Raw genomic sequence first — 10,384 nt, 5'->3', positions numbered from 1 at the left:
CTCCTGCCTCCGCTTCCCAAGTAGCTAGGATGACAAGTGTGTACTTGTTGCCCAGCCTGTTGAAGGTTTTGGTGGTCTCACTGGCTCCTCTATGAGGCTCCTTTTGGTTAAAGGAATGTGAAACAAGGTCGACAGTTTGGTTCTTTTTTTCCTTTTGTTTTGGTTTTTGTTTGGTGCTGGGATTGAACCCATGAGCTTCTTGCTACATCCCCAGTCCTTTTCATTTTATGACTAAATTGCCCAAGCTGCCTGGAACTCGTGATCCTTCGGCCTCAGTTTCCTAAATTGCTGGGATTATAGGCATATGCCACTGCCATCTGACATGTTCCAGTGATTTCTTGGTAAGGTGGCCATCTGAGGACATACATAGGCTTTTGGATTTCCATCAGTCTCAGTCATAGCTTGCCACATCACAAGAACAGCAGGTGACATCAGAAGGGGATGAGAAAACCATAGACAGTTCTTTTATCTTGGTATTCTATACCCACCGGAGACTATTAATTAAAGTCTTGTTCCTATAAAACAAATGAAATGTTTGGTTTTAGTAACAGGGAAAACAAAAATTATCAAGTTTTATCCTTTAAAATAGAAACCCACCATTGAAATGCCAGTGAAATTATCCTTAGGACTGTGGCTGTGGCTCGGTGCTAGAGCCCTTGCCTAGATTGTGTGAGGTCCTGGGTTCAATCCCATCACCACAAAATGACAGAGCAAAGAGTCAAAAACAAACAAGGATGTGATGGAGCACACCTGTAATCCAGTGATTCTGGAGGGTGAGGCAAGAGCATCACAAGCTCAAAGCCAGCCTCAGCAACTTGGCAGCATCCTTTCTCAAAATAAAAAATAAGAAAAATTATGGGATGTGGTGGTGCATGCCTGTAATCCCAGAAGCTGGTAAGGCTGAGGCAGGAAGATCACAAGTTTGAGGCCAGCCTCAGCAAATTTAGTGAGGTCCTAACCAACTTAGTAAGTAAGAAAAGGTGAAAAGGGCCCGGGATGTAGTTTAGTGGTTATACACTCCTGGGTTTAATGTAGTCTCCAGTACCAAAAATGAAAAAAGAAAAAAAAAAAAAAAAAAAAAAAAGTCAAACAAACAAATGGTTTAGTTGCCCTTTGCTGGATAAACTGAGGCTTAGAAAAGTTAAGTGGCAAGTATAAAATTGTTGAAATGATTATTGTTACAGATGACTGCAATCCAAGACTTCTCATGTGCTCATCTTTGGAACAATCCTGCTGCTGCTTCAAAATAGTTTTCCTCTCAACTACTGAGATTTGTCAAATTTGGTGGCTGTTTTTGTTTGCTGGCTTGTTTGTTTACAGTGGTGAGGATTGAATCCAAGGCCTTGCACACTCTAGACAAGCACCCTACCACTGAGTAACATACCCTTATCTTCTTATCTACTTATCTAGAAGCCATAGGTTAGTTGGTATACTTTATACAAAGATCATCCAATTTATCAAGCCCTTTTCCCCAGGTCTATTCCTCTTTGGTCAAATCATTTTGTTTAAGTTCTAAACCAAATTGATTTCAATTTGGTTTAGAACTTAAGCTACAGAGAAAAACCCTTGGTGGTCTTCCTGCTGTTTTCTTAACGATCGTGCTTCCAAAGTTGATTGTGAAGATAGTCTGATGATCACATAATATAACAAAAGACACCTTTCTTTTTTTTTTTTTTTTAAATATTTATTTTTTTTTTAGTTTTCGGGGGACACAACATCTTTGTTTGTATGTGGTGTTGAGGATCGAACCTGGGCCGCACGCATGCCAGGCGAGCGCACTACCTCTTGAGCCACATCCCCAGCCCTAAAAGACACCTTTCAAAAGAATTCCAGGTTAGCTGCTGGGTAAAGGTAAACTCTGAACCTCCAATATTAGATATCAAACTTAAAATGTATAATGCTCTATTTGAGTTAAGACTTTACCCAAACTAATCCTACTCACTGAAGTAATTTCTTTTTCTTTTTCTTTTTTTTTTTAAATATTTATTTTTTTTTTAGGTGTAGATGGACACAACACAATGCCTTTTTATATTTTACTTTTTATGTGGTGCGGAGAGGATCGAACCCCAGTCCCACCAGCGCTAGGCGAGCACTCTACCTTGAGCCACAATCCCAGCCCCTCACTGAAGTAATTTCTACAATAGCTTCAGATAGGCATTAATTGAGACAATTGTGGCCTTTTGTGCACCCTATTTCACCACATTGTAGTCATACTGAACTACTTGCAACTTGTAATTTGTCTAAGCTTAGCAAAACCCTCAACAACTTAGCGAGAACTTATCTCTCAAAAAAGTAAAAAGTGGGGCTGGGGATGTGGCTCAAGTGGTAGCGCGCTCGCCTGGCATGCTTGTGGCCTGGGTTTGATCCTCAGCACCACATACAAACAAAGATGTTGTGTCCACCAAAAACTAAAAACTAAATACTAAAAATTCTCTCTCTCTTAAAAAAAAAAAAAAAAAAAAAAAAAGTAAAAAGGGCTGGTGATGTGGCTCAGTGGTAAAGTGCTCTGGGTTCATTCCCAGTACCAGGAAAAAAAAAAAAAAAAAAAAAAAAAAAGGAGAGAGTCAGAGAAAGAGAAATCTCTTAGCCAGATGCAGTGGCACATGCCTATAATCCAGCTACTTAGGAAGCTAAGGCAGGATCATAAGTTTCAGGATTGCCCTGACAACTTAGTGAAACCTTGATTCACAGTAAAAAGTAAAAAGGCTGGAGTATTGCTCAATGATAGAGCACCCTGGGTTTAATTCCCAGTACTGTTGAAACAGTTCATCCTCTAGGACTAGGATATAACTCAGTGATAGAGAGATGCCTAGCATGTGAGGCCTTGATTTGGATCTTCAGTACTGCAATAAATAAATAAATGCATTAAGCTTTTCTCAAAACTCCTTACTGATAACTTGTGCTTGAAATAAACAGCTATGAAGATAAATGAGTATCCTTCCTCTTCCTCAACCCCAAACCAGGTGCCCACTTTGAGTTTATAGACATGGACCCGGTGGTTACCTCTTAACACACTTGGGGCACAGCAGGTTGTCCTCCAGGTGTTGGGGTGGAAAACTGCAAGAGGGGAGTAAGAACAGTGCGCTCACTTTCCCTTTTTTCTTTTCAGGTACCCAGGCTTGTCCAGCGTGAAACTGCAGCTGAACCCAACCACTTTTGTCTGCAGGGAGACTTCTGCCATGGACCACACACCACCTGACACCTGAGGAAGAAACGAGATTTTCTATGAGTATACCAGGACCACGTGCTCATGTTCAGACTGACCATAGCCTGTCACTCTTAATTCAACTATCGTATTCAAATGCTAGCCCCAAGAAATGGACTCTGGAATCCTAACTTCACCTCTATTCTACTCTGTTGCCCTTTAGGAAAGTATGAAAAGACAGTTCAGGTTCAAAATTAAAGGCCTGGCTAGGTGTGGTGGCACACACCTGTAACCTGAGCTACCTGGGAGGCTGAAGCAGGAGGATCACAAATTTGAGGCTAGTCTGTATAACTTAGTGGGACCCTGTCACCCTGTCTCAAAATAAAAAAACTAAAAATAAAGAATGATCAGTGTAGGGCACCTCTGAACTCAATCCTCAGCACTGAGAAAAAACAAAACACAAAGCAAACAAAACACTTCAAGGTCACCATGAAATAGCTTCAGGGGTCTCAACTTTCATTGCATTTCTTATAATACTTAGATAATTATTTTTGTATTTTGTATTATTAATTTACTTTATGACAAGAAAATTGGGGACTGTTATGTCACTCAGCAGATGCCAGGAGATCCAGAGCTCAAATCCATATAGTTGATTTTTAATTAATTAATTAATTAATTAATTTTTGTGTTAGTGTGTTCCTGGGGATTGAACCCAGGACCTTGTATATGGTAGGCAAGCACTCTACCACTAAATACATTCTCAGTCCTTTTTCTTTTATTTATTTATTTATTTATTCATTTACCTATTTATTTATTACTGAGGATTGAACTCAGGGGTGCTTTACCACTGAGCTACATGCCCAGCCTTTTTTATTTATTAATTTTTAAATAATCATTTTTTTTGGGGGGAGGAGGTACCAGGGCCACTCAAACATTGAGCCACATCCCCAGCCCTATTTTGTATTTTATTTAGAAACAGGGTCTCCCTGAGTTGCTTAGAGCCTAGCTTTTGCTGAGGCTGGCTTTGAAATATATATATATATATATATTTTTTTTATTGAGAGAGAGAATTTTTTTTATATTTATTTTTTTAGTTTTCAGCGGACACAACATCTTTGTTTGTATGTGGTGCTGAGGATCAAACCCGGGCCGCACGCATGCCAGGCGAGCACGCTACCACTTGAGCCACATCCCCAGCCCTGGCTTTGAACTCTTGATCCTCCTGAGTTGCTGGGATTACAGGTGTGAGTCGCCGTGCCCAGCTTAAAAAAATCACTTTTTGAGACCTGACTTACCCAAATGCCCAGGCTGCCCTTGAACTTGTAATCCCCCTGCCTGAGTAGCTGGGACTGTAGGTGTGTGCCACTTTACCTGGCTTATTTTTTATTTAATTGATTGATTAACACTGGAGGTTGAACCCTGGGGTGCTCTACTGCTGAGTTATATCCCCAACTCTTTTTGTATTTTTCTTTGTGACAGGGTCTCATTAAGCTGCTCAGGCTGGCTTTGAACTTGCAATCCTCCAGCCTCAGGCTTCTGAGTGGCTACATGACTGGCGTGTGCCACTGTGCCCAGCCAAACAGTTGATGTTAGACATTGCTGTCACTGGCTCCAGGAATTACCAGCCCTTGAGGTGATTTAGATATACTTTACTAATTAAGCCTATCTCCTCATTGAGTCAGAATAAGCTCTCCATATTGGGCTTACCGTGCGTCTCTGGAGGGGACTGCACAGTCTCCGCCTGCATGGCGCTGGCTGCATCTGTATCCCAGGAGCCCAACACCTCCTCCGGGGCAGATGTCATCACCATACTTGTACTAACTTCTTCATAGAGAGCAGGGGGCTCCTCAAGGACAGGCAACTCCTCTGGTGAAGGGACCACTTCAAGGGGAGTAGTACCCACAGAACATGTTCTTTTCTTAGAACTTCCCAGGGGCTTTTTCCTTTTGTCCGCCTTCAAATTACTTCGAATTGACATCCGGGTTTCGTTTGCTGTGATAGGAATATTCTGCAAATAGAGCTAAATGTTAGAAATAACAAAAACAATAACAGTAAAGATGAAAATGCAGTGGTGCATGCCTGTAATCCCAGCTACTCAGGAGGCTGAGGCAGGAGGATGGCAAGTTTGAGGCCAGCCTCAGCAATTTAGCAAGTCCCTGTCTCAAAACAAAAATAAAAGTGGAATGTAGAACAGTGGTAAAGCATTCCTGAGAGATTCAGTACCCAGTACCAAAACAAGCCAACAATAAACAAACCAAAATAGTTTGTGAGGCAATGCGCTTGCTAATTAGCTCAATTTAGACATTCTGCAATATATACCCAATGAACAATGTTTGACCCCATAAACATTTACTATTAATATTCATAAATTAAAACAAAAGAGACTAGAGCTGTAGCTCAATCGTAGAGGTTAGAATGACCTTTGGTTCAATCTCCAGCAGCAAAAAATAAATAAAAAATAAAATATAATTTTTCATTAATTTTTACCATGTTGATGTTAAGTGGAGACAGGAAGACATTGTTCTTTCTTATGACCAGGGAGAAGCAAGAAAGAGGGGCTGAGATTGCTCCTCAACTCACCCCTACACCTGGTATTGAGGACTGAACTCAGGGGTGCTCTACCTCTGAGCCATACTTCAGCTCTTCTTCTTCTTCTTCTTCTTTTTTTTTTTTTTTGGTGTGGGAGGGATACTGGGGATTGAACTCAGGGGCACTCAACCACTGAGCCATATCTCCAGCCCTATTTTTAATTTTATTTAGAGATAAAGTCTCACTGAATTGCTTAGTGCCTCATTTTTGCTGAGGTTGACTTTGAACTCATGATTTTCTTGCCTCAGTCTCCCTGAGCTGCTGGGATTATGGGTAAGCGCCACTACTCCTGGCCTAGCCCAGCTCTTTTTTATTTTTTATTTTGAGACAGGGAGGGCCTCACTCATTTGGATAGGGCTGGCCTCAAATTTGCAAATCTCTTCCCTCAGCCTTCCAAGTCACTGAGATTACAGGCGAGAGCTACCATAACTGATCTCTAAAATCTTATTACTGAAGAAGTAGGTTACCAGGGTAAAAACTATTAATTTTCCTTAAAAGAAAACGTTACTCACCTTTTGCTGTGGGTAAGCCTTGTCACAGAGCCTCTTATATGTGTCTAATTTCTAAGACAAGAGAAAAAGAGTTACTAAGGAAAACAAGGTTCCTATTTCTCCTCCCAGCAGGGTGTCTCCCACCCAGAGCCCTCACCTGGCCTTTGCTGCTCAAATGTAACTGTTGGCACCAGGCCCGCAAAACATCTCGGTGAACAAAGTTGATTGGTGGCAGTTCCAAGGGTAGGGGAGGAACTGATATCTTTTTGGGACATTTTTGGCTGTTAGTAGCTTCTGATTTCTTCTTTGGACAGGACGCTGAAGGAAAATGGAAGAACATTAGCAATAACTAACTTGTATGTCACTTTCCCATTCAAAAAATATAATCACTTTTAATTCTCATAGTCCAATCCCCCATCATACAGTCAAAGGGCTTGTTAATGGCTCCATAGCTTCCAAGGGGCAGAACCTCAATAGTAGAACCTAATAGTTCTACTGAAACTCCCCACTACTCATGACTCATATGCACCTGTTCCTTTTGAGCCCGTCCTATAGAATCCAGGTGGCTGCACTTCCATCCTGGGAGAACCTCTGAAATATTCCAGTTAGGATCATAAACACTCAGTGAATACTTAGTGACATTATTTATTTCTTTTTTTTTTTGTACTAGGGATTGAACCCAGGGTCACTTAACTGCTGAGCCACATCACCAGCCTTTTTTTTTTTTTTCTTTAACTTTGAGACAGAGTCTCACTAAGTTGCTTAGGCCCTTGCTGAGTTGCTGAGCCAGGCCTTGAACCTACAATCCTCTTCCCTCAGCCTCCCCAGCTGCTGGGATTATGGCTGTGCACCACCACATATGGCTTAGTGATATCTTGTCTTCTACCATAGAACAAAATAAACACCTGGCAATACAACACAAACCACCACTAACCCCCATAATTCTGCCTCCCCACCGCCCCCACCAGTCAGGGCAGCCCTCAGATCTTACTGTGCCTATTGACTCCTTAGCTCTACTGTTTTTGTTCATTCTGCTGCTATGGTACCTCACTCACAATCACCATTCGATAAATGTTCTCAGAATACACCTCCAGGACAGACACAAACTGGAATGGCACTAATGGTCACTAGGGTTTACTGAGCATATATTACTGGTCAGGCACAGTGTAGGTGTCTTACCTAATTATTCTAATGTCAATGATAACCAACCCTACATTCCACCCCTAATCAAGCTTAGGCATTGTCCTCACTTATTTTTACAATGCCTTTAGAACAATTCTTCAGGCTTCTTGAACCTGAGGAAGTGGGATTAGAGGATTTGTAGATCTTTTACCTTGGTCATCTTGCACTTTTTTTTTTCGTTTTGTCCCCTGTGTTGAAGTGCTTGGTTGACTAGAAGCTCCTCTTTCTTCTTGCCTCGACTTCTCTGTGTAGCTCCTCTGGGGTAGAGGACTGGTCAGTCGTTCCTCTGATGTGTGAGCCCACACACACCTACCTGCTCTATGATTAAACCCAGGGGAGCTCTACCACTGAGCTACATCCCCAGCCCTTTTATATTTTTGAGACAGAGTCTCACTAAGTTGCCTAGGTTGACCTTGAACATGTGACCCTCCTGCTTCAGCCTCCCAAGTAACTTGTATTGCAGGTGCGTGCCACCGCTCCTGGCTTCTCTGGCTATCACCTTAATATCCAGTTTCATTTTCAATTTAGGTAAGCAATTATAGGGGAAATGAGAGGAAGTCAGTTTGAAAGTACAAAATAGAGGGGCTGGGGATGTAGCTCAGTGGTAGAGCGCTTGCCTAGCATATGTGAGGCCTTGGGTTCGACCTCCAGGACCACCCCCCCCCAAAAAAGAAAAAAGCCCAAGGAAAGTAGAGTTATAGATATAAACAAGATAGAGTTATAGATATAAACAAAGAAGTAGGGCTGGGGTTGTGGCTCAGTGGTACAGCACTTGCTAGCATGTGTGAGGCACTGGGTTTGATTCTCAGCATCGCATATAAATAAATAAAGGTCCATTGACAACTAAAAAATATTGAAGAAAAAAAAAACCCAACCAAATAAAACAAAAAAACAAAACAAAACAAAACAACAACAACAAAACAACCAAGCAAATAAACAAAAATAGTTTATCTTGGGAGAAGAAGTCCTTGTGTCCTGTACTATATCCATCATCTCTCATCCCAAAAATGTCTCCCCTCTCATTCCTTCATTCTTGACTCCAAGTAAATTATTTTCGCGTATATAACCAGAGGGCTGCTAGCAAAAAACGTCATTTCCCTTAGGTGGGTGACTGCTTTTTGCATTAAGAACATAACCTGCCAGCTTCTTCTCTCCCATCTCAGCCTGGTCCCAAGTTGCTGCTCTCCATTCCTCAACCTCCAATCACGCAAATTCTTTTCTTTGCCTAAGCGATTACTGAGGCCTGTCATGAAATTTCAGCCCAGACCCTAGCAGGCTTCTGTTGACATCCTTACTCTCCTTTCAGAAGCTCACTTTAAGTGTCATTTCACCTGGGAACCCTTTCTAGTCCTTTCAATCAGATCTGCCACATATTGCCTCATGCCCACAACTTGTCAGTTGGAATTTCATATGTACTCCTGTGATCTGATTAATGCCTGTGGCTTCATTTGATTGTAAGCTCCACAAGGGTGTAATTTCTTTCCCTTTTATTGTAGGCACTCAATAAATCTTGACTGAGTTAAAAAGAACAAAGGGCAATGGGAGTAAGTTGTTGAATACAGAGACGCTAAAGTATTAGGCCTTTATCTTTTTCGACTGTAGGGCATTGAGCATGCTAGGTAAGAACTCTACCACCAAGCGACATCCCCAGACCCTTTTAGAATTTTATTTTGAGACAGGCTTTAGCTAAGTCTCCCAGCAGGAGCTGGTCTCCAACCTGTGAGCCTCCGGTTTCAATCCCCCACCCCTGTAGCTGGGATTACAGGTGTGATTCCCTGTGCCTGGCTGAGCTTCTATTTTATATAGGAATAAGGCTTGACGTGTCCTTATTTTCATTCATTTAATCTACAGAATAACCTCACAACCATTTACTTTTTAAATGTAGAAGCTGAAGTCAAGGTGAGGAAGGACACACTGGGTAAGGGCACATTATTATAATTAAACCCCAGGTAAGGGTGCTCCAAAATCTTTCCAATTTCCTCCAGGGTGGGAGAAAGGGAGAAATTAACATTTGTTTGGCACTACTACTCCGTAGTACTTTCACATTCATATTCAAAATCAACATTTGCAAAAACCTTTCACAAAGTACTTGCTTTGGGGCCTCACAAAAATCTTAAAATTTAGAATGTTAAAAAGAGTCTGCTTCTAGGAAAGAGGCCTCAAGCATGCTCATTCCTGGGTCTGGTTTCTGGTCATTCCTCAGGTCTCTCGACCCTGAGCAAAGGGGACCCAGCTCCTATGGCTTAGGACCAGCATCTGTCAGATGGAATTAAGGGGTTTCATTCTTTTCCCCCCGCCTCAGCTCTATGACCTCTTCCTAAAAGCTTCCCCCACCTCTGCCCCCTTTCTCCTGTGACCCTTTCCCTCCAGGCCCAGTGGTAACTCTCAACTTCTCCTGACGAGACAAAGCCTCTTCACAATCACAGCAGGGAGCGTCACTTCCTAGCTGTTCTTTCACTCAAATATACTGGGCTGCGACTGTGTCTAAGAACGTTTTTTTTTTTTCCCAACAAAGAAAGAGGAAAATTTTTAAATCCTTTCCTTTATCCCCCAAAGAAAGATCAAGTGTGCTCAGAAGGAGAAACATGATACTAGAAGAAGAGAAAACAAACTTACAAAGTTGTATTTACCTCCTTGTCTCCTGAATTCTCCATACTTGGGGTAAAAAAGTTGAAATTGATAGAAAATTCTCCTTCCCAAATGGCCCCTGACCCCAGAGCACTCTGAAATGTCTCCTCCTACTTCCTGTCACCCAAAGTCACTCTTCCTTGTCCCCTCCCCTTCTGCTCCCTCCCTCACAATTTTTTTTTTTTTTTTTTTTTGGTTCTGGAGATCGAACCCAGAGGCACTTTACCACTGAGCCACAACCTCAGCCCCCCACCCTACCCAACCTTTTTCTTTTTTTTTTTTAATTTTGGGACTAAGCCTTGCTAAATTGCTTAGGGCTTTACTAAATTGCTGAGGATGGCCTTGAACT

At 41.8% G+C, this 10,384-nt stretch overlaps 1 protein-coding gene across 1 annotated transcript; it reads right to left on the bottom strand.

Annotated features, from left to right (window-relative positions):
- Window positions 1-386: 386 nt before the first annotated feature.
- Window positions 387-10,118, bottom strand: Dppa4 (developmental pluripotency associated 4). Its single transcript, XM_076868291.1, has 7 exons — window positions 10,038-10,118; window positions 7,559-7,664; window positions 6,383-6,543; window positions 6,247-6,297; window positions 4,853-5,153; window positions 3,004-3,202; window positions 387-515 (listed from the first exon to the last, which is right to left on the bottom strand). The coding sequence occupies exons 1-7, from the start codon at window positions 10,059-10,061 to the stop codon at window positions 479-481; spliced, it is 879 nt and encodes a 292-aa protein (XP_076724406.1). The 5' UTR covers window positions 10,062-10,118; the 3' UTR covers window positions 387-478.
- Between the last annotated feature and the right edge of the window lie 266 nt (window positions 10,119-10,384).

The sequence above is a fragment of the Callospermophilus lateralis genome, chromosome 10 (assembly GCF_048772815.1).
Source record: "Callospermophilus lateralis isolate mCalLat2 chromosome 10, mCalLat2.hap1, whole genome shotgun sequence".
NCBI lineage: Eukaryota > Metazoa > Chordata > Mammalia > Rodentia > Sciuridae > Callospermophilus > Callospermophilus lateralis.
Note: the sequence above shows the minus strand (reverse complement) of the source record. Positions and strands in the feature narration are given on the sequence as shown.